Below are 25,613 nucleotides of genomic sequence, written 5' to 3' on the forward strand. Positions count from 1 at the left end.
CAGTCCAGATAGTGGCCAGAGTAAATCCTAGAAAAAATGGGAGATAATCTATGCCAATATATTACTTCATTTTAGAGTAAAGGAGAATGTTCTGTATTCCACAGCTTATAAGGACACAGAGCTTTTGAAGCAAAATTAATGTCCAATTATTTAAATCAAAAAGGTCTCTTGTCCTCATGCTTTAGTACTAAGTTGTGTACCTGAATAAATACTGTCTTATGAAAAGCAGACTACTGTCAGTCTCCTCTAATTAGGGTTATTTAAAATTCCCCTTCCTTTGAATCACTATGACAATGAAAATTTTAAATTAAAAAATCCCTTGATTCTAGAGACTTTAAACCTAAAATTCTAAATCAGGAGTGTCCAATCTTTTGGCTTCCTTGGGCCACACTAGAAGAAGAATTGTCTTGGGTTGCACACAAAATACACTAACACTAATGACAGCTGATGAGCTAATAAAAAAAAAAAAGAATCACAAATAAAATCTCGTAATGTTTTAGGAAAGTTTACAAATTTGTGTTGGGTCACATTCAAAGCCATCCTGGGCCACGGGTTGGACAAGCTAGTTCTAAATGTTAGATAAAGAGGCTGTGCAAGTTAGTTATTATATTACCCATATTTGCATGGAATATTTGGAACTATTTTTAGTTTCGTTTTGAGATTCCCCAGGGTTGTGAGCAGCAGGGAAGGGAATGAGTCCGGTCCCTGGGCTCTATCAGGAAAGCCCAAGTGGAATTTTTTCCCAATTCAGCTTAAGGTATAGAAGATACCAGTGGGGACTTGATAAAATTTTGTGCACAGGGAGACAGAAGGTGAGGGGCATTTGTATTGATTTTCTTTGGAAATTGTTGCCTCTCCAAGATGATGATGATGATGATGATTTTACAATTAATTACTGGAACACTTTAGAAAAATGATTTTACCTATAGGATTCAGTGTCCTAATGGACAGAATCTAAGGTAAAACATAAGATATGTGTTGACTAAGTAAAACATTTGGGTAGTAAGGTACATTCATATGATTTCTTTGATGTTAAATAAAACACAGTAAAAAAAAACTTGAGAACATTTATCTTAAAACAACATAAAAGTACACCATATGCAGATCCTGGCAAAATTTATATGTAATAATGTTATGTAGATAATCTTATAATTTTGAAATATCATAACCAAACAAGTACTGTATGAATAAGATGCATAAATATAATAAAGTATTTTTATTTTCAAATTTGTCTAATGTTAAACATGCTAACCTAAATGTTAAAATATTAAATGTTTAATTTAATTGTATTAAATTGTTACATTTATGTCATAACATTATATATTTCAATTTGATAAATACCAATCTAGTTCCAACATACTATATATTTCATAATAAATTTCATTTTACTATTAAGTATTAATAATTCACATGGATAAGTTAAATTTCTCCTAACATTATCACTGTGTTTGAAAATACTTTAAGTTTCACAAGCGTTTTCCATAAAGTGAGGGTTACAGTAGGGAGTAGTTCTATTAGAACAACTAGTTAAGCTCAGTAATTCCCACTCCTTTTGAGGGCCCTCAGTATTATTAAGAAAGTAATTTACAAACTATAACATAGGAATCATTTTGAATGAAAATTTCTATATAAGTATGGTTTGAAGTAGAATCATGTTAGCCTCATTTAAAAATGAAGAGAGGCTGGACATGGTAGTTTATGCATGTAATCCCAAAGCTTTGGGAGGCCGAGGCGGGTGGATCACGTGAGCTCAGGAGTTCAAGACCATTCTGAGCAACATGTCAAAACTCCATCTATACAAAAATACAAAAATTAGCTGGGCGTGGTGGCGCATGCCTGTGGTCCCAGCCACTCAGGAGGCTGAGGCAGGAGAATTGCTTGAACCGGAGAGGCAGAAGTTGCAGTGAGCTGAGATCGTGCTACAGCACTCCGACCTGGGTGGAGAAGTCTGATTTTTTTGGTAAGGAGGTTGATTTTGATGAAACCAAATCAATCACTATTACCAAAGAGAAAAATCCTCTTTTCTTTTTTTTTTTTTTTGTTTTTGGTTTGGGACACAGCCTTGCTCTGTCACCTAGGCTGGAGGGCAGTGACAGGATCTCGGCTCACTACAACCTCCACCTCCCGGGCTCAAGCTATTCTCATGCCTCAGCCTCTCAAGAAGCTGGGATTACAGACACCTGTCAACATGCCTGGCTCATTTTTGTATTTTTAGTAGAGATGGGGTCGCCCTATATGTTGCCCAGGCTGGTCTCAAACTCCTGACCTCAAGTGATCCGCCTGTCTTGACCTTCCAAAGTGCTGGGATTACAGGCATCAGCCACCATGCCTGGCCTGAAAAAATCCTCTTTCTTCTGTAATTCATTATCATTTTATTTCAAAATGATAACTACACAAACTTCATAATTCTGTAGGATATAATATAGAACAAGAAGATCCTCTGAAATCCTTTTGGCCTCTTAGTATTGCTTAATAGAAATGTATACAAAGTTGAGTTAGGGGTGCTTTAATACTAAATCCTAACTTCTTTGGCAACTTGTAAAAATGTATTTAATTTAGAAATACATGATTATTCAAATTTCCTTTAAACAATAATCTACAATGCATTAAAAATTTGTATTTTGGCCATAACTTATAAATGCTACTTTAAATTACTTAAATTTAGCTTTTGCTTCTAAGATACTAGTTACAGAAACATAGAAAGTAAGTTTTTAAGTGACACAATATAATTTATCCTAAGTTTAGAGCATGGAAACAAAGTTTTTTAAACAATAAAGTTACCAAATTTAGTTCCAAATGATTTATTCTGCAATAAACAAAAACAGCTGTCAGTTAGAATACAGTATTTAATTACTTTAGTGACCAGGGTTGGGAATTTTTTATTGTCATCCTACTCTTACGGCAAATGAGAAAAAATGACAAGGTAAAGAAAAATTATCCAGATATGAGTCTCTGGCATGTTCCTCCTAACTCCTAACACATATATATTTTTGTTATTTAAATAGTTTAGTTAGTTCAAGACAGAGCTTAAGGTAATATCCTTCTAATCCCTTTTTCTTCAATTTTTAAGGAATATGCAAAATTCCTCAATGACATGAAGCTACAAATACATTAGGAATACTGTGTGTATGCATTACAGTTAGACTTTGTTTTAAAGATAATAAATTATAAAGTGAATTTCAATAAAGCTTACCCTATTGAGTGCAATGGAGATAATGTATTTCACTTTTTATGTCTCTAAACAAACCTTTGCTTTTTTGGGGCCAATATTAATATAATAGTTACACTCTTATAGACCGTTCATGCTTGAGAAGGTTTCCTACTACAGGAAAATATTTACAAGTGTAAAAATGTAAATATTCACATTTCATTGTCCTTGAAAGATCCTGATTTATAGAAAACTAAAAATGGCATACAGAACCTTACATAAAAGAAAACAGTAACAAAAAATGGAGATCAGAGTCTGCCAGGCTTAAAGGTTCTTTACAAAGAAATATTATATTAATAGTAAAATATAATGTAATCAAAAATACTTAAAAGTATCTGGGCATTAAACTTAAATAAGACACCCAAACCTAAATATCAACAAAAAGTAATCATATTAAAAATTTCGGCCATATTTTTAGTCTCCATAGTCTAGGAAATTAAATGCATGTACATGTATATGCTTAAGTATATCTGAGAAAGAAACTAGCCAATTGGAAGCAGTTATTTTAATCTCTCAATGGTCACATAAAAACAATTTTTTTTCTCTGAACAAGCAAAACTAAGTGGATTTAAAGTTGGCTGTATGACCAATTACAATGCAGAGTAATGTACAAATGATATTAGATACATTCTTATTGAATGATCATTCTGGGGTGATCATGGTATTCGAAATACATACTCCTTATATTTATACATAGTATTCAGTATTATACCCCTTAAAATCTGCATTTTAAAGTAAGAATCTCAAGTGAGTACATTTTATATATATCTCCATCCTATTGGTAAGAGCTTCAGCTTTTGACATAATAAGCAGAAAATGCCACTCACTCTTTTTTGAAGCAACCATTAATACAAGGCCAAGCCTTTGAGGAATTTAAGAAGAGTCAGATTTCATGTGTATCCATTTTTACTTTAAAAGTAAAAAGACGTGATAGGAAAATCTGACCTACTTTCCCCCTGTTCTGTTAGTTTTAAGCCTAGCTGGTACCCACCTATTAACCTATTTTCTATTTCAGGCAAATTTGCTTTCCATGAAAATGGTTTCAGAAACTTAAAAAAAAATCCTACATAGATCAAAAGCGCTTATTTCACAGTGTATCTTCAATGCCATTAAATGATGGCAGAGTTGTTTAATTTGACATATAAGTAATCAGAACACGAATTGATGGAAACATATTTGAGGAGACACCCACAAACCTATATGGAACACTTTCCTTATTTTTGGTAAATTTTCTTTAGGCCACAACATGAAACTGATCCTCGTGTGAATTAATGAAAGTCACTAACAAGCACCTTGTGTATATAAGACTTGGAGGGCAAGCTGGAATGAAAAAATAAAAATTTCTTAACAAACTACATTATATTGGCTGATAGAAACAAACTACTCTCTTTGGGTTGGAAAGACCATTCCAATAAAAATTTTAGTTTACTCCTTATCTAAGTGTGTCTGGAATTTTTCAAAACAAAATTCATCCTATACTATGGAAAGTTCTTTAACAGAGATTATAGTATACTACCAGAGAGAATTCTTCCTGTGTTGACAGTAGTCCCAACAAAGCAAAAGTAAAGAGATATATATATATATTTATATTTATGAGTTAAAACTCCCACTCATAGAATCACTATGTATCTGTTAAAAATGAGGATAACGGTATTCAATCATCTACTTCTACAGAGTTAAGTCAAAGTCCTGGTGTTAGCATCTCTTCATACTTTATATAATATATGGAGACTCTGTACTTATCAAAATGAAATAGACTAAAAGCTGTTATTTATAGCACTTGAGATGAAAAAAAGTAAAGGTTGCAAGGGAACAAAGAAAACGTAAGAGATTATGTTGTGAAAATGAAGCAAACACTACAGCTCATGTTTAGTTCATTTTTATACCACACAGAGGCTGAGGTGCTTAAATTGTTTTACAAATTAATGTCATTTTTGAAGTTAGAAAATAGAACACTTTACTAAATAGAATAATATGGTATTATTTATATATATATAAATCATCTACATAATAATGTAATATATAATATAACATTGCTTACATGTTCATTCCAGGCATTCCAGGGCCACCTAAAGCATTCAGTGGGGGTCTCATTGCACCTCCATAGTTCTGTAATGATAACCAAGGGTCAGACTACCACAAAACAAAAAAACAAAACCAAAGAGGAGGGGGGAAAGAAAGGAGAGCACGTTAATGATTTCCCTACATAACTCCAATTGGATAAGGCCTGTGTAATTCATTCTCTGAGGGGTCCACTCTTGTATTTTTGCTTGTATTTTAGCAATTACTTTGGTCTATGTCTTTTAAAAATCATGTGAATATGTATGACCACTGGAGCATGTTAAATGATTAAGGTATAGTTGCAATTATATTTCGATATATTTTATTAATATCCTAAGATATGTACAATAGTAAACATTTTCAAATGAAAAATATCATAAATTCAAAATTCAATTTTGAAAGAAAAGATTTATTCAGTGTTTGAAATTGTCAGACCCAGAACAATGACATAAAGTCTGAAAACAAAACAAAACAGGTGAACCCAACACAAAAGAGTTAAATGCAAACTTCTATTCACAAAATAACATGTCCAACACAGAAATGCATTAATATACAAATACACAAAAATGTATAAAACCTAATGTACACTCAAAATATGTATGCATGAATTATATGACTCAATCAGCTTCTGTTAATATCTATCATGTGTATTCAACAGATAAAAACATTTTAATGTTTTAACATGTACATCTTATTAGATTAGTTTAGTTGCCATAGGGACAAAAAGGTTAATTTTATCATTATTATCTTAATGTATTTTGACATTATCAACAACTTTCACACTTGGCTTTCTGATACCAATATTCCTCCAACTCTTCTGAGTACTCTTTTTCAATTTCCTTTGCTAGCTCTTTTAATTTTGCTAACCCTTTAAATGTTGCTTTTCTCCAAGTTCTAGCTATAGCATTCTTTTCAATAAAACACATATATGAGTAATCTTATCTGCCACCATTTGTTCAACAACTACTTATATGTTAGGAATCTCAAATCTTTATATCTGATCATGCTGTCTTTCCTAAGCTCCCAGATAACTCATACATTGAACTTCATAGGATTTGTTTCCAACTGGATACCATCTTACATCATATCTAAAAGTAAACTCAACATTATCTTCTCATGACTGAGTTCTTTGTACTGCCTTCCTCAGTCACTTCTGTGCTATCACCTTCCACACAATAGCCCAAGCTAAGAATTTCCAGGAGCTCCTTGATGTTTCTTCCTTTTCTTTCAAATTCCCATATCTAGTCAGTTACCAAAGTCCATTGATTCTATCTATGAAATAGCTCTTGAAATAGTTCTCTCCTCGTTACTAATCTTTGTCACTTACTGAGACTACTGCACTGTCTTAATTGGTCTCTCTGATTTAGTCTCTCCTGGTCCCAATCTATTCTCCAAACTGCCTCTAGAGCTATCTTTCTAAAACTCAGTCTTCTTCATGTCACTTAGAAGCTATGATGACCCACACTACCTGTCAAATAAATTTAAACTTCTCAGCATGGCTCTATGAGGTTATTCGAGGCTCAGCCCCAGCCTATCTTTCCTGTTCTCATTTTCTATAATTTTCACCTCTATTCCCTCCTCCCAACCATACCCTCCAGCCTACTGGATTTAAGTTCAGAAACACATAATAGACTTTTATACTCATGTTAACTCATCTTCCCTGGCCTTTAAGTAGTAGGTGCTCAGATGATAAGGAAATAAATCAAAGAGAGCAGGTCTATTGACTCCAGAGTGTAAGCCTCAATTGATAAATGACATGACCTAGTTACATGCTATTCTCATTGTTTATTTACTTTTACTTTAAGGAAATCTTATTTAAATATCCAAATTTGTGAGCTATGGGACAACAGAATGATTTCTGTTCACACTTGAGACACTGGTTAAAAGGATAGCTATTTCCCCTAACTTCTGGATCAGGCATGGTGGTGGCAGCAGCAGCACAAGCAAGGGGTCTCTGAGATAAAGGTTAGTCATTGGAAACAAAATCTGAATGGTAAAATATAATAGAATAGAAATGCTTCACAAGGAAAGTCTCCCCTCTTTTTTTGGTCTTAGAAGATCTCTGTTTTATTTCCCCTCATTTTTTATCTTAGAAGATCTCCGTTTTATTCTATCAAGGAAAACGTTAATTTTCCTTATAGCTCTGGACACAGGTAGACAATGGTTTGAATCTCTATTGCCACTGCCCCATTTCCTCTGCATCTCTCTCTCTATGTGTATGATCTTGGACAAATGATTCTCCCAATCCTTATTTGTAAAGTGATAATATTATCTCCCTTATAGGCTTGTTGGAAAATAAAATGAAATATAAAGCACCTGTCATAGTACTTAGTGAATTAAAAGCACGGTATTTGGTGCTCAAAAACTGTAACTGCTAATTCTTTTTTTTTCTTTTACCACTGTTAATAGGAAACCAGCTTAAATGAGTCCTCTTTTCACTAGCTTCCATAGCCGTCAACTCTAACAGAATTACTTGCCTTTTTATGTAATGGCTCCACAAAAAGTACGTATATTTATTATCTAGACTTTCCCCATTATGTAACGGTTTTTCTTTGTGTATCTACACTTCCTGCTAAACAATAAGTACCTTGAAGGCAGCATATCTAAGTTACTCATCTTTGTATACCCAGTGTTCAAGTATGGTGCCTGGCACACAGTAGGCCTTCCATGAACGATGAGCTAGTTGAACTGAATTGTCCCAGTAAATGAGTAAAAATTTTTCAATATATGCTTGATAGATTTGCAAAATATTTTCATTTAGTGAATAATCTAAAGCAAAAAGAAAGAAAAGAAAGAATAACAACTTGCTTTCCAAGTGCTATCAACAAAGGCAGAATGGGAAGACCTAATTTAGAATCACTGAATTTTAAAGCTGATGGCAACTATACAATTCCATCTGGTCTAATCTCTCTCCCACTGCAACGTTCCTGACAAAATGGCTATTCAGATTCTGCTTGGAAAGTTTACGAAGTCTTTCCATGGTTGGGCAATTTAATTTCTAGAAAGTTCTTCCCTGTACTGAGCTAAATTCTACTGCCCATCATAGATCTGAAAATATAGAATCAGTTTACTCTCTCCTTACCTGAGAGCCTATCATACATATATTGCCACCTCACCATTTTTCCACTCCAAGTATCTTATTTGGAAATCATATGTTCCTACTTGTATATAACTTCTTTATCCTTCAGATTTCTAGAGAAAGTAAAACTAGTTGGGTAGTTTTGGTTAATCACACGGCACTTACTGCCCTTAAGAACATAGGTTAGCTAAGTACATCTTATTACAAAACCAAGTAGAAAACTGGTTTCATATATGACATTAGAAAATATACTTTTTTGATTAAATAGGTAGTTTTGTTTTTTTATTGAAAGGATACTAATATATTTTCACTTTAAAAATAATGTTGCACCACTGTATTTAGATTTAAAACAGATTAAGGGGTAGGGAAAAGTATGCCTAGATTTGGAGCAAACCTTTATTTCTTCATATATGCAATAAGTATTAATCATATGTTAACTATATTCTGTGTATGCACTTTGCTCAAATCAACATAATCTAAGAATAATTAGATTTACATGTTTCTTTGTTTTAGGAATTCAGTTGTTCTGATAGATAACTACTGTCCCCCTGTATCACACTGATCTTAAGCTCAAAAAGTTATGGAAGTAATATCTATGATAAAAAAGAAATGTGTATTTTGTTTGTGCATAAATCTAGAGACAATATTTCAGAGACTTTTTCTACAACTAAAAATAAGGCAGATATCTTCTGCTCTTGGACAGCATCTGTATGATTAAATGTCTGTTATGAGAGTTGTTTTTCCATTATCTCTCAAGAAACACAGCTAACCATTATTACAAATTTCACAGTTTATAATGTATATGTTTACATGTTTTATATACCAGGTCTTATGAAATAAATACGTCATAAGATTCTCCTGATTCCAAACTATTTTACCTGACCCTTTTTTATTGTACCATCATATAAATATGACTCCTGCTTTCACTTAAACATGAAAAGTATGTATAAATAACTTCCTTTAATCCTTATATTTTTTGTACTGTGATTTAAAAAAGTTACTGTAGGCATTTCTTATTTCTGAGGTAAATTCATACCAGAACACTTGATTTCCATCATATTATATAGAAATAGTAAGAACACTGCCAATCCAAATGAAATAAACCACTCTTTCTGGTTTTAAAAATCCAAAAAATTGTCATCAATAAGAGCTTACCAGAAATAGAAACTTTCTTATTTTCTATTGTAATTTACTGTGCTGTAAATACTGTAAAACTGATTTTTAAATCAGACTCTAGTTTTTGAAGTATTAAAACCTAATACTAATAATAGAGGTATGATAACAATTTAAAGAGCAGCTAGCTGAAAAATAAGTGAATAAAGAATAGTAACAAAATTATAGGCATGAAGTTTTTGTGTATATTTAAATGTATTTATTAAGAAAATCTTTTGGAAAAAAATCCTTTAACAGCCAGATTTGTTGGCTTAGTTTATTAAAGACTAAAAGTATACTTAGCCAATAAAATGCCTATGGAACTTATAAATTCTTATTATTAATAGCTTAATGATGATTGGTTAACATGTATCATCATTCCTAATATGAATAGAAATAGGTAAGAATAATTAAAATATCTAAATGAGAGTTTCATTAGCTCTTAAGAAAATCCATTGAAAATAACTGAGCCTAAATAAAAGAAATTGGTTTCTTCTGGCTTTGAGGCTGCCACATATATTTATGTGACAACATTTGTTCCTCTTTCCTTGGAACTATATTTATATAGTGGGGTTTTTTCATATAATATGGCATCTCCAAAAAGTCTGGCTAAATGAACCCCATGTTTCAATATAGTTAATATACATAATTTTATGTTGTTAGAAACAATACATATATACAATACGAACACATAATACAACATGTACTATTGTATGTAGTTCTGAGTCACATTATCTGGGTGTTGAGTTCTCAATTTTTTTAGTCTGTTGGGAGCACAGCAAAACATCAGCTTAACTTTTAAAAAATAGATATACAAAACAAGCTCCAAAGTACTGCTCATAATGCTGTTTCTTGGAAAGGAAAAATGAGTAAGTTCATTCTTTTAACCAGCTTTATGACATGTTAATCTCTGACCCACAAGGTAGAAATTTAAAATTCTGGATTTTAAATTAGTTTCTTTGAAAAATGACATTATAAAATTAATTTCTACCCCAAGCAATTTTCCTGAGAGAGACAAAAGGATGTTTTAGCTAAAATGCATGATATCTGGGAACAGCATGCTTAAAATGTCACCAACAGCTAGAACAGGTTCAACCTCAGTGTATACTTCTGGGAAATTTTATAGAGAAGTCATCTAACATCTGATATATACTGATAGTATTATGCTTGTTCAGTAAGACCCATTTTAATGTTTATTTCTAAGTGATTTTCTGCTGTTTTCCCATTCTATAATGAAATGGTTGTACAGAATAAATTGTCAATGACAATCTTTAGGATTTATGGAAATATATTTTATACTTACTCTTTAATATTTTCAATCAACTGGGTTTTATTTATTTATGTATTATTTTTATTATTATTATTTTGAGATGGAGTTTTTGCTATTGTTCCCCAGGCTGGAGTGCAATGGCGCAATCTCTGCTGACTACAAACTCCGCCTCCCAGGTTTAAGCGATTCTCCTGTCTCAGCCTCCCGAGTAGCTGGGATTACAGTCACCTGCCACCTCGCCTGGCTTACTTTTTGTATTTTTAGTAGAGACGGGGTTTCACCATGTTGGCCAGGCTGGTCTCAAACTCCTGACCTCAAGTGATCCGCCTGCCTCGGCCTCCCAAAGTGCTGGGATTATAGGCGTGAGCCACTGCACCCAGACAACTGGTTTTTATTTAACTTGACCATCTCCCCAGCATAACTAAGAAAAGGGTAACAGTTACCTTTTGAATAGTAATTATTATAATGTATTTCCATACAGTGTATTTTCTCAAATAAATTAAAGGCTTAAATGATAGCACGCTGTTAAAGTATGGTTTGCTGTTATATCGATTTGGCATGTCACAAATGTTATGTCCTCATGAGTCTAACAACTACGTTATATGAAGCCTATAATGCATATTCTCATAGCCAGCAAATAACATAGTTTGTTTACATATATGAAGGAGCAAGAAGCTCAGCATCTAGGTTTCTGCACTAATTTTTTTTTTCAGTGTTCAGTTTTATTATTTATTTATTTATTTTACTTTAAGTTTCGGGATACAAGTGCAGAATGTGTAGGTTTGTTACATAGGTATATGTACACCATGGTAGTTTGCTGCACCTATTAACCTGTCATCTAGGTTTTAAGCCCTGCATGCATCAGTGATTTGTCCTAATGCACTCCCTCCCCTTGCTTTCCACCCTCCTGACTGGCCCTGGTGTGTGTTGTTCCCCTCCCTGTGTCCATGTGTTCTCATTGTGAGAACATGCAGTGCTTGGTTTCCTGTTTCTGTTTTAGTTTGCTGAGGATGATGGCTTCCAGCTTCATCCATGTCCCTGCAAAGGACATAATCGCATTCCTTTTTATGGTTGCATGGTATTCCATGGTATACATGTACCACATTTTCTTTACCCAGTCTATCATTGATGGGCATTTGGGTTGGTTCCATGTCTTTGCTATTGTAAATATGCACTGATTATTTACCTGTGGTCCTAAGGGCACCATTCCTCTTGGAGGAGTCATTCTCTGCATTGGCCCACCCATATTTGGATGTCCTAAAAAAAGTATGAAGATATTAGCCAAGTAATGAGCATGACTACTAAACCACAGGCTAGCGGCTTCCTCCCTCCTGGGTGTTATTGTCTCATTTACCAAGTGTCTGAGTACTGACACCATCTTACCTTGCCTTCCAGACCACTTTTCCACCTCTTACCACTACCTACCCACACTCTCTATTAATGTCTTCACTGAAATTTTCTCCCTATTCTGTGGTGAATTAATTCTCTAACACCATTTGCTCCTCTTTCCATGGAACAGTACGATAGAGCATTACATATCTGTGGTTCCTAAGTATCTCTGGAAGGATTTGATTATTGAGATTGTTAAACTAATCAAGCCCCTTGCTGCTTAGCACCTTCGTTCCTTCTGCTCATCTTTTAGATGGGCTAAAGCCTGTATCTGAAAAAGGCAAAAGAAATAATAAGGGATATTATCACTTAGCTTCCTATTTGTTAGATGTTATATAAAAGGTTTTAGAATTATTAATTAAAATATGGATTTTGGGATCTTCACGTATTCTTTTTCTTATGTTATCACTACCCTCACTATCATGCATAATTAAGTGAGCTGGAAATATAAATCATTTGGCCATGTTACCTAGAAAAACGCAACTGGTATAACTATAGGAGATTTACTTATACAAATACAATTTTCCTTAAGAGATAAAAGAATTTCCTCTATGGTTCTGCACATCAATTTCCCTTTTACTTTAGAGTAGTCACCTTGTTGTCGAGTTGGATCCATTCCACTGGGGAGTAATGGCTGGCTTCCTGGGACACCTCCAAGCGCCTAGCAATTTATTAAGAAAAATAAAGAGCAATATTGTAAGTATTTATAAAATAAGTGCTTTAACAATTTCCTTTTAAATGCTTATATGATAATTGCAAGAATGCATTTGAGCATTTCTCAATATTTCTTATATTTCACATTCATTTATGAGTTTTGCAGGTTTATGTACCTTAAATAAGTTCTTAATTCTAAAAAGATTCTACTTTGTCCAATTTTGCGACAAATAAAATAAGTATTTTGAGGGAGTAAAAATCTATGCAAAAACTGTCCTATTTCTTGTTGAGAAGTATTATGCCTTTTCCAAAAATTAATTTACTAAGAATACTGAAATAACTAAATTTTCCTTCTTACATGTAAATTCCCTATTTCTACAGAATATCTTAGTCACTTGAGATTACATAGCAGCAAGACAAAAATGCAAAGGGACCATTGAAAATTGTTTTGTAGTCACATTTTCCCTAAGAAATTATTTATTGAAATAATACTTAAAATAAAAATAAATTAAGCAATTTGGGTATATGGAAAAAGGAAAGTAGAACTGACAAAGGTAGATATGAACTTAACAGGGTTTGTTTCCTGGAATATACACTGAACCATAAGTTTCTAACAGTTGTCTCAGCAGCACTTAAAGCTGGATTAAGGTATAAATGATTTAAACCTACTGATCTTAAGTATATAAGCATACACATATATGAAAAATCCTGACAACTGGTGAGAATTTCCATAAAAATTCACTAATTTAACTTAAAGCATGAAAGTTCTATCTAATTAGTTAACATATTTGGCTATTTCAAAAGAAATTTAACACTAAATAATTTACATGGCCAGATCAGAACTGTTTCCTAACTTGTTATCACTTGGGATGAAGTAGATAGCTTCCATTTCCCAAGCCATTTGGGTAATTTTTCAAAATTTTTGTTATAAGCACACCAAATACATATTTCTTGAGATCCTACTACATTGTCTGTTCCCGGATTACCTCTCCAGCCTAATTTCTTGCCACTACCCCACTCACGTTCTAACTTCCAGCCATACCAAACTTCTTTCAGTTTTTTTTTCCTATTCACGCATTCAGTCAACAATGTTTAAATGCCAACCACTAAAAACAAGACAAAATAAAAACTAAACTGAAAAAAATCTGTCCTCTCAGGAAGCTTACAGACCCTTAAGTAGTTATTGTTGACATTGTTTAGATCTCAGTTTAGGGATCACTTCCTAACAAAATTATTCCCTGTAGCCTCAATCTGACATAAGTCCTCCTTCCATTTGTGTGTGTGTATATATACATACGCAAGTTACATTGAACAAATACATACGCTGATTGAATAATTGTGTGTGTATACACATACATACAAAGAAATAATCCCAGATTGTGTGTGTATATATGTGTGTGTATACATATGCGTGTGTGCATGCATGTGTAATTTCACATGTATAATTTCAAACTTCCAGAAACTGCACAAAGAATTTCCAAATACCTTGACTCAGATTGCCAACTGTTAACATTTTTTACTGTATTTGCCTTATCAGCCTTTTTCCCTTTCTTTCTCTCTATAAATATATACCTATTATCATAAATCTTTTTCAGAACTACTTAAGAGCAAGCTGAAGACATGATACCTCATTACCCCTAAATACTGCAAAGTATAGTTCCCCCAAGAAGAATATTTCCTACATAACCACCATACAGCCTTTTAAGTCAGGAAATCAACATTGATAGCAACACTACGCTCCAAGTCCAAGACCTCATTTAATATTGCCATTTGTCTCAATAATATTTCTTTATTCTTTCTGGTACCAGAACATCATGGAAGACATGTTACATTTAGTTGTCCTGTCTCTTCATGTTCTTCTAAGCAGGAATAATTCCTATTGTTGCTATCTATGTCTGTTCTATCCCTACCTATCATGTCCTCGACTATTTTAAAGAGAACAGGCCTTAAATTCTATAGCACGGTGTCTGATGTTTCTTTATGATCTAGACTCAAGTCGTATTTTCTTAGCAGGAATACCAGAGAAATGATGCTATGCCTTTCTCAGTGTATCACATCAGAGGGCAAATGATGTTGATCTATCCCACTACTGGTGATGGTAACCTTGATCATCTGAATGTGTTGTTGTCTGCACATTTCTACACAGTAATTGATTACTTTTAGTATAAGAGCTATTCTGAGATTGTCAATATTCCATTCCTCATCAATCATTTATCAACCCATCAGCTGTAGCCTCCACTAACAACTAACCACTATGATAGTTGTCAAATAGAGATATTCCATGTCCATCATTCTTTTTATATTTATTAGTTGGTGTTTCGCTATAAGGAAAAGCTTATTTATTCACTTTACTCAGTCATAGATTTCTGTATTGTTCAGTGGGTTGTAATCCTATTACTATCATCATTTATTTCAACAGTCAAATTATCTCAGATTTGGCGAGTGAGAAGTCTTTCAGGTGTGTGTGTGTGTGCGGTGTGTGTGTTATAACATACCCACATCAATTTTTGAGCTTTCCTTAATTTATGGCATGAGATGTTCCAGGTTCACCTCATACTTCTTCTGACCTAGCCTTGGAATCAGCCCTTTCCCCAAAAGGCCCTAATTCCTTTTAGTGGAGGACAGCCTTTAGGCATAAAGATCTTGCATCTCAGGGTGTTCTTGTTACTTGGGTGCATCATTTTTAGGCTCTCTCAGTAAACACCGAGCTTGAAAATCTGTGCAGGTGTATACGTACATGCATATATGCACACACACGCACCTGTGACTAATTCTATATTTGTGTGTGTATAGCATATACATCTACCATAAATGCATACTTTCCAACATCAATTCAACAACTCCAATCTGATACTTCAGGATTATTTTTAGCCTTCTTCCTTTCTAGGTTTGTAGATATTTTCTTCTTCAATAGTGGGAAACCTGGTCTATGTTAATTATTTATTACCCCTCAATACAATTACTTATTTATTCAATCAGTGTATTTATTTGTTGAATATAACCAGTCTCCCAACTACACAGGCCACTTCATCTTGCCATCTCTGCATGGCTACCCCCCGCCCTATCCCCCACACCTGCCATGTCCTGGCAATGCAGAGAAGGTAAGGACTTTTTACGTGTTTTTATAAGATCATATACTTCACTTTCATAGAACTTAAATACTATCATTACTTGTTTTCTTCTCTGTATCTCCAGACTGTAAACTCCGCAAAAGTAGGGATCCTATCTGTGCCTACTGTCACAGAATAATAAATGTATATTGAGGGAAAGGGAAAAGGAATAGGGTTTAGACTGACAATTTTAGGAATCATTAATGATAAAGTCGTAAGAATGAAACAGAGTTCAAAGAATAAGAAGTAAGAAGATAAAAGATTTAATTCTTTGAAAATACCAAGAAGAAGTAAAAAAAGAAACTGAAATTGAATAGGCATGAAATTAGCAACGAGACTAAGACCAACATCTCAGAATGCCCCAGGAGAGTTTCAAGAAGGAAAAAGTAGCCAACACTGTCAAAAGTTATAAATAAATGATGTAGGAGGAGGACTAAAAATGTATGACTAATCGATATTATATTCAATTGTGAACCTAAAGTTCTTGCTTTCTAAAAAAATTAATTTTTTTTTTTTTTACTTTTTAGAGGAAAGGTCTCCCTCAGCTGCCCAGGCTGCAGTGCAGTGGTGTGATCATAGGTCACTGCAGCCACAAATTCCTGGGCTCAAGCTATCCTCTGCTGCAGCCTCCCGAGCAGCTGGAGCTACAGATGCATGCCCCCACACCCGCCTAATTTTTTATTTTTATTTATTTATTTATTTATTTTTTCCGAGACAGAGTCTTGCTCTGTCACCCAGGCTGGAGTGCAGTGGTGCAATCTCGGCTCACTGCAACTTCCACCTGCCAGGTTCAAGCGATTCTCTTGCCTCAGCCTTCCAAATAGCTGGGATTACAGGCGCCCACCACTGCGCCCAGATAATTTTGTATTTTTAGTAGAGACGGGGTTTCACCATGTTGGCCAGGCTGGTCTCAAACTCTTGACCTCATGATCAGCCCGTCTCAGCCTCCCAAAGTGTTGGGATTATAGGCGTGAGCCACCGCACCCGGCCTATTTTTATTTTTTTATGCAGATGGGGTCTCACTATGTTGCTCAGGCTGGTCTTGAAGAACTCCTAGCCTCAAGCGATCCTCCTGCCTTGGCCTCCCAAAGCTCTGGGATTATATGTATAAACCACCATGTCTGGCCAGATTCTTGCTTTTTCTTAAGTCTCCAAATGGTTAGAGTTATACACTCTGAACTTTGACACTTCTGTCTCATTATAGACAATAATGATTTATCACTGGCGGCAACCATCTTCTTCAAAACTTTACTGTTTCTAGCTTATCTTGGAATATCAGAACAATTGACCACCCTTTCTTGTTTCTGTTCATCACTTAAAAATATGACATAATCTTACAGAAGTCTTAACCAATATCAAATTGGTTTTCAAAATGAGTGTTTTAATCTAAATTTAACTCTTTACTCATCACTGTTTGTCTTTTAGAATAAGTCAAATCTGAAACTTTTAAAACATTTTTATCAGCCTTGGGATGACCGGATAGTAGCTTTGTGCATCAACAGTGTTGTAATCACTGCATTCTTTAAACCTTTAATATCAGAAAAATGTATACATCTGTGACATCTTATTTCTATATTTATGACATTAAAGGTATTCCACTTGGATTTGTTTAGTCACAAATTTTGGCATGCATTCTTTGTTCTTGTTTTTGTTTTTGAGACAGTGTCTCACTCTGTCGCCCAGGCTGGAGTGCAGTGGTGTGATCTTCACTCGCTTCAACCTGCACCTCCCAGGTTCAAGTGATTCTCCTGCCTCAGCCTCCTTAGTAGCTGGGATTCTAGGCGTCCACTACCTCGCCCGGCTAATTTGTGTATTTTTAGTAGAGATAGTGTTTCACCATTTTGGACCAGGCTGGTCTTGAGCTCCTGACCTCAAGTGATCCACCCACCTCAGGCCCCCGCCCAAAATGCTGGGATTACAGGTGTGAGCCACTGTGCCCAGCTGCATTCTTTGTTTTATAAAAGATCTACACACAGGAAAACAATAACACTAATGAGGAGGGTACTTAATAAAAACAAACAAAATATACATGGTAATATACACTTGTAAGCCAGTGCATTTGCGCCAGGAATTGTGCTAAGTCCTTTGGTATTTCTTTCAATGTTTATAACAATCTTATAAAGTTATTATGCATCCTTTTTAATGATAAAAAACCAAGGTTTAATATGTCACTAATTTGTTAATTTGTCCACGGTTATGCTATTTTTAAAAAGGTTTTATTGATGCATGATTTACATACCACAAAATTTGCCCATTTTCTAATGTTAGAACATTGCCCACCTACAGTCATTTCCCATTCCCCATGACCAGTACCCTTCACCAGCACTAGGCATTCACTAATTTTCACTAATTTCACCATTTTCTGTCTTCCATGGTTATACTATTCACAAGTAGCAGTGTCAGGGCTCGAGATTGGATTAACATATTGCAAAAGTTCTGAAAGATGTGCCTTAAATCCTAGGATTTAAAATAAATGAAATAATATAAAAATTTATTAAAACAAATAATTAAATGTGGGAACTGCCTGCTTCATAAAAGAATTATTTAGTTCAAAAGAATTTATCGTAACTTCAATGGCAAGACCCTCTAGGCACTTATGAACTGATGTACAGGCACACCTCAGAGATATTGCTGGTTTAGCTCAAGACCACTGCAATGAAAGTGAATATCACATTAAGTGAGTCATATGAATTTTTTTATTTCCGAGTGAATGTTTTGTTTACACTATACTGTAGTCTATTAAGTGTACAATAGCATTATGTCTAAAAACACAATGTATATACCTGAATTTAAAATTATTTTATTGGTAAAAAATGCTAATAATCATCTGAGGCTTCAGTTAGCTGTAATCTTTTGGCCTGTAGAAGTCTTGATGGCTGCTGACTGATAAGGGAGGTGTTTGCTGAAGGCTGGGATGGCTATGGCAATTTCTTATAGAGACAGGGTTTTACCATGTTGTCCAGGCTGGTCTCAAACTTCTGAACTCAAGCAATCCACCTGCCTTGGCCTCCCAAAGTGTTGGGATTACAAGTGTGAGCCACTGTGCCCAGCCAGCTGTGGCAATTTCTTATAATAGATAACAATGTTTATTGCATTGATTTCTCTGTAGCATGTGATGCTGTTTGATGCCACGGTAGAACTTCTTTCAAAATTGGAGGCAATACTCTCAAACCTTGAAGCTGTTTTGTAAACTAAGTTTATGTAAAATTCTAAATCCTTTGTTGTCATTTCAGCAGTGTTCATAGCATCCTTACCAGGAAAGAGTAGATTCCATATCAACAAACCATTTTTATTGCTCATCCATGAGAAGTAACTCCTTATCTGTTAAAGTTTTATTATGAGAATGTGGCAATTCAGTCACATCTTCAGGCTCCACTTCTGATTCTAGTTCTCCCTCTGTTTTCACCACATCTGTAGTGACTTCCTTCACTCAGGTCTTGAACCTCTCAGAGTCATCCACAAGGGTTTGAATCAGCTTCTTCCAAACTCCCGTTAATGCTGATATTTTGACCTCTTTCCATGAATCACAAACAGACTTAATGGTATTTAGAATGGTGAATTATTTCCAGAAGGTTTTCAATGTACTTTCCCCAGATTCATCAAAGAAATCACTACGGATGGCAACTACAGCTTTATGGAATATATTTCTTAAATAATAAGAACTGGATGGGTGCAGTGGCTCATGCCTGTAATCCCAACATTTTGGGAGACCGAGGCGGGTGGATCACCTGAAGTCAGGAGTTCAAGATGAGCCTGGCCAACACGACGAAACCCTGTCTTTACTAAAAATACAAAAATTAGCTGGGCGTGATGGTGGGCGCTTGTAATCCCAGCTACCGGGGAGGCTAAGGCAGAAGAATCGCTTGAACCTGGGAGGTGGAGGTTGCAGTGAGCCTAGATTGCGCCACTGCATGCCAGCCTGAGTGACCAGAGCAAAACTAAATCTCAAAAAAAAAAAAAAACTGAAAGTAAAATTACTCCTTGATTCGTAGGCTGCAGAATGGATGCTATGTTACCTTATACCGGAGAACTCTGATGCAGTTGTCCAAGATTAATGAAAACAACATTAATGAAAACAAAATTAATCTTGGACAACTGCATCAGAGCTCTTGGGTGTAAGATGTGTTGTCAAGGAGCAGTAAAAAAGAAAGGAATCTTTTTCTCTGAGTAGTAGGTCTCAACACTGGGCTTAAAATAGTAAATCATGCTGTAAAACAGATGCACTATCATTCAGGCTTTGTTGTTCCATTTATAAAGGACAGGCAGAGTAGATTTAGTATAAATTTTTTTTTTGAGACAGGGTCTCACTCTGTTGCCCAGGCTGGGGTGCAGTGGTGCGATCTTGGCTCACTGCAACCTCTGCCTCCTGAGTTCAAGCAATTCTCCCACCTCAGTCTCCTGAGTAGCTGGGACTACAGGTGTGTGCAACCAAGCCCAGCTAATCTTCTGTACTTTTTGGTAGAGATGGGGTTTCACCATGTTGGCCAGGCTGGTCTTGAACTCTTGATCTCAAGTTATCCATGTGCCTCAGCCTCCCAGAGTGCTGGGATTACGAGTGTGAGCCACTGCACCTGGCCAGATTTAGTAAGTTTTAAGGGACCAAGGATTTTTCAGAATGGTACATGAGCACTGGCTTCAACTTAAAGTTAGCAGTTGTATTACCCCCTAATAAGAGAATCAGCCTGTCCTTTAAAGCCCTAAAGGAAGGCATTGACTGAGTATGGCTATGAAAGTTCTAGATGGCATCTTCTTCCAACAGTTTAGTATAGTCATCTTCCTCAATTATCTTAGCTAGATTTTCTGGGTTACTTTCTGCAGTAGAATCATCAGCACTTGCAGCTTCACCTTGCACATACATGTTCTGGAGACAACTTCTTCCCTAAACTTCATGAACAAATCTCAGCCTGCCTGCTTCAGGCTTTTCTTCTGTAGCTTTCTCAGCTCTCTCAGTCTTCACAGAACGGAAGAGACTAAAGACCTTACTCTGGGTTAGGATTTGGCTTAAGGGAATATTGTGGCTGGTTTTATCTTCTATTCAGACCATAAAAACTTTCTTCTCTCAGCAATAAGGTTGTTTTGCTTTCTTATTTCTGTGTTCACTGGAGTAGCACTTTCCATTCTTTCAAGAACTTTTCCTTTGCATTCCTAACATGGCTGTTTGGCACAAGAGGCCTAGTTTTTGGCTTATCTTGGCTTTTGACTGCCTTCCTCACTAAATGTAATCATTTTTAGCTTCTGATTGAAAGTGAGCGATGTGCGACTCTTCTTTTCACTTCAACACTTAGAGGCCATTTTAGGGTTATCAGTTGGCCTGATTTCAATACTGTTGTGTCTCAGGGAATAGGGAAGTCAAGGAGAGGAATAGCGATCAGGGAGTGGTTGGTCGGTGGAGCACTCAGAACATATAGAATTATGAATTAAGTTCACTGTCTTGTATGGGCATGGTTTGTGGCACCCCAAAACAATCACAGTAGTCACATCAAAATCAGTGATCACTGTTAAGAGATATAATGAAAAAATTTTAATATTATGAGAATTACCAAAATGTGACACAGAGACACAAAGTGAGCACATGTTGTTGGCTAAATGGCACTTACTGACTTGCTCAATGGAGGGGTGCCATAAAACTTAATTTGTAAAAAATGTGAAGCGTATCTGTGAAGCATAGTAAAATGAGGTATGCCTGTGTATCTCCTTGACTACCATTATATAGTTTACTCATGGAGACTAAATGCTCACTGATGATGAAAAAATGGTGAATTTCTCAAAGCTTTAAGATTTAATTTAGTAACAATTTTGATGTAACAAATTCTTTAGGGGCCCGTGATGATATAAAATGGAGGAGAATCATTTAATCAATAAATATCAGAACTAGAGAGACTTTAGAAATACCCACATCCACTCCTATTTTACAGGTAAGAAAACCAAAACCCAGAAAGTCTAAGCTACTTGTTCAAAGTTATACATTGCTGACTTTTTGAACCTAAGATGCTGGACGCATTTAGGTCCTTTCAACATCACTGTCATTTTATTCCTCTAAAACAACAATATTAACACAAAAGATATTAAATTTAGTGTAGGCACATGTTTGTCTCTATAACACAACTCACCATTTGACATATATATATATGTATATATATACACACACACTTATACTTTTCTTTTTTCTATATTTCAACAACTGCAACTGTGCTGTTCAAATTAATAGCCTTTACCACATGCAGCTATTTAAATTTAATTAAAATTAATTTAATTAAAAATTTAGTTCTTCACTCACACTAGTCCTATCTCAAGTGCTCAAAGTACTAAAACTACTGCATATGATAAATGCAGGTATAAAATATTTCCATCATCCCAGAAAGTTCTATTGGGCAGTGCTGCATTAGAATGTCAGTTCCACAAGAGAGATTTTCATTAGTTTGTTCATCAGTGTATCTCCCACATCTAGAATGGTACCTGGGACACAGTAAACCTCCACAAGTATCTGTTGAATGATTCAATATTTTAGAGAGTGATTTTGGATAGCCCTGTGAAGTTTCTATCCAAATACATGGCAATGTATTCTATGTATTTAGACTTACCCAAAAAGGGTATATCTATGATGAAATGACTATAAGATAATGAGGTATGTTTTGGCAAAAGAAGTGAACATTGTATCAAAAGCCTCCATAAAACTATAATTTAATTGTATCATAAAACCTCCATAAAGCTGTAACTTAAATTGGGTAAGACTGAATAGGATTCACTATGCAAAATTTTCCTGGTTTGAGAAGGATAAGAATAAATTTGTTAATTTTCTTTCCCTACAAAGGTAGAACATAATTAGAAAAAGATATATATCCCAGGATAAACTAAAAATTCAAAGTTATAAGAAAAGAATATATTTTAATCTTGCCTTGTTGGATTTGAAATAATAATTTAAATATATTAGTGTAATTATCATTAAAAACAAAAAATAAGGAGCTCCCAATGATAGAAAGGGGTATTCTAAACTGGCCAAAGAGGCTATTTTATGCTTTTAATCATTAATCACTAACATATTGAACAGGTACAACATTTTATCGTCTCAATAAATTTAATTCTATAACATGATTTTTAATATGTACAAAATATTTCATCATTTCAGTATACCATAATTTATTTAACCACTCATCTATTATTGGACAAATATCTGAAGATTTCAGTAGAATGGTCAGATGTAGTGTGTTCTTTTCTTAAAACACCAAATTTAACTTTAGAGTACAAAATGGACAACAGAATTAACAATGTTTTTAATTCCATATATCTGTTGACAGTGTTTCAGGAATCTTAAGAAACAGAGGATAAAGTTTCTAAATCCTATAGGATCAATAGATCAATAGTTAAATTATTTTTGGTGTCACTCATATGATTAACATTATCTGTATTTCTGGCTGTCTTGAATTCCTCAAGATACTGTTGAATGAGTACTGTGAATTTTTCTGATTGGATATTTTATCCATGAGAAGGATAAAGACTTGCTCTGTTCCAGGTTATAGATGCTTCAATACCAAAGACCCGTTCTGCGAGTTGAACCAATTCCAATGTAAAATGTATAGTCAAATATATTTTGTAGATTTAACTTGTATGTTTCATGTTTTGTCACATATATTTATCCTCTGCTACAATGCACAGTTTTGTAAGTTTATTTTCCTTTCATCATTTTAGACTTTATTACCCCTTCCTATATTTTTACAACATAATGACATTATACCATATTCCAATACACGGTACTATACATGTACAAAGAATATACACCCTTATGGATTTAATCCAGAACTATAAACATGGTTTTAGGGGAACTCAAATTTAAATCTGTAGTCTAATCATTAGTAATTACAAGCTGAGTAAAATCGGTTTATTAAAGAGATGTCTTTTACATATTCAAAATGATTAGTCAACACTACTGAAGAGGTTACTATTTCTGTTTCCTTAGATACAAACTCTTAATAAAGCATAATTTCGTTAGTTTACGACCCATTAACATGAAAACCAAATTAAAAAATAAACACAGTTGTGGATTTTAAAATTTTATTATTTGTTTATTTTTTAGAGACCAGGTCTTCCTATGTTGCCCAGGCTGATTGCCACCTCCTGGGCTCAGGTGATTCTCCTGCTTCAGCCTCCTGAAGTGCTGGGATTACAGATGTGAGCTACCATGCCTGGCCACATTTGTGTTTTTATCTACATCATTCCAATTAGTCACCAAAAATAGTTTTGCCCATTCTACCTTAATGACTACATAACAAAATTGAGAAACTGTGTTTTATGCTTGAAAAGTTCATGCTCTTAACTAAGTTAAACATTTCCTAAAACAATATTATTTATATTATTAACACAACTCTTTTTTAAAAAAATAGGATAAATTATTATAAGTTTGGATGATAGCTGTTTGAATTAATGAAGCTTAACTAAATGTGTATGTATGTGTGTACATTGGAGTGGTGGTGGGAATGGACAAAAAGAATCCCTGAAAGAAGAGTACAATTGTTTTAAAATACATTTTGGTAAAGACTGCTTACAATTCTTGAGGAAAGAGAGCCTATATAAAAACTTTCTATTATCTTTGACTTTTTTCTTTTTTTTTTTTTTGAGACGGAGTCTCACTCTGTCGCCCAGGCTGGAGTGCAGTGGCCGGATCTCAGCTCACTGCAAGCTCCGCCTCCTAGGTTCACGCCATTCTCCTGCCTCAGCCTCCCGAGTAGCTGGGACTACAGGCACCCGCCACCACACCCGACTAATTTTTTGTATTTTTAGTAGAGACGGGGTTTCACCATGTTAGCCAGGATGGTCTCTATCTCCTGACCTCGTGATCCACCTGCCTCGGCTTCCCAAAGTGCTGGGATTACAGGCGTGAGCCACTGCGCCTGGCCTATCTTTAACTTTTTAATTGTCTCTTTTAAAAACTCAAAGACATTAAATACCTGTTCTTAAAATTTGTCAACCTAGATTGGTTTACAATTTCACATTCCCACCACCAACCTCATCCTGAAAGTGTTTATTTTGTTAGTCTCTACGGAACCTAGGATATGGAACCTAGGATAGTATCTTACATGTGGCAGGCATTTCAATAATGTCACTTGAATGCAATTCTAATAATTTTATCACATTTTCATCATTGATATATAATATATGAGGTCGAAAATTCTAATAACACACTTATACTACAATTTCACATTTTCCCAATTCAGATTTTTGGGAACTTCCTAGACTTATATAATATACAAAGCTATGGATGGAATGTCTAAAAAGCCATGAAGCCTCCAATAAGAGATGCACATTTCTTTAAAGAGAAATTTAAAAGACTCAGGCACCTATATAAGTAGATCTGACTGTCAATATATACAGGTTTACCCACAGAGAAAATAAAATTCCCATATGTTGTAACACTTGGCATCTGTGCACTTCCCTTTCCTATTTCATGCCATCTTCCCCTGGCCCGGCGTACTGAATGCAGATTCACTCTATAGGAGAAAAATGCTCCAGCTGCTAATGTGAGGAGGACTGCCAAGCACTGTCATCATGAGATGACCCAGCACTGCTTCCTACTGAAAGTTCTCCCCTGGGGGTGAATCTGGGTGCTGGCACTTTCTGCTGTGCACTACAAGCAGAGAGCACCAGCAGATTGAGACACCTCAAAGACAGCATAATTTCAGTAAGAGTTAGGAGAGG

At 34.9% G+C, this 25,613-nt stretch overlaps 1 protein-coding gene across 11 annotated transcripts in view; it reads right to left on the minus strand.

Moving 5' to 3' along the window:
* SSBP2 (single stranded DNA binding protein 2) overlaps nt 1-25,613 on the minus strand; it is a 324,484-nt gene that overhangs the window by 42,480 nt on the left and 256,391 nt on the right. For 7 of the 11 annotated variants that reach the window (XR_002522615.2, XM_003899887.4, XM_021939513.2 and 4 more), the window contains 3 exons: nt 12,754-12,820; nt 11,957-12,027; nt 5,250-5,341 (listed from right to left, as the gene is read on the minus strand). Coding sequence is in view for 10 of the 11 variants with exons in the window: in XM_003899887.4 (XP_003899936.1) it covers nt 5,250-5,341; nt 11,957-12,027; nt 12,754-12,820 (230 nt within the window). In the remaining variant the exon portion in view is untranslated. The remainder of the gene's footprint in view (nt 1-5,249; nt 5,342-11,956; nt 12,028-12,753; nt 12,821-25,613) is intronic. The other 4 variants (XM_003899888.5, XM_003899885.4, XM_003899883.5 and 1 more) reach the window with 1 other exon arrangement.

Source organism: Papio anubis, chromosome 5 (genome assembly GCF_008728515.1).
Source record: "Papio anubis isolate 15944 chromosome 5, Panubis1.0, whole genome shotgun sequence".
Taxonomy (NCBI): domain Eukaryota; kingdom Metazoa; phylum Chordata; class Mammalia; order Primates; family Cercopithecidae; genus Papio; species Papio anubis.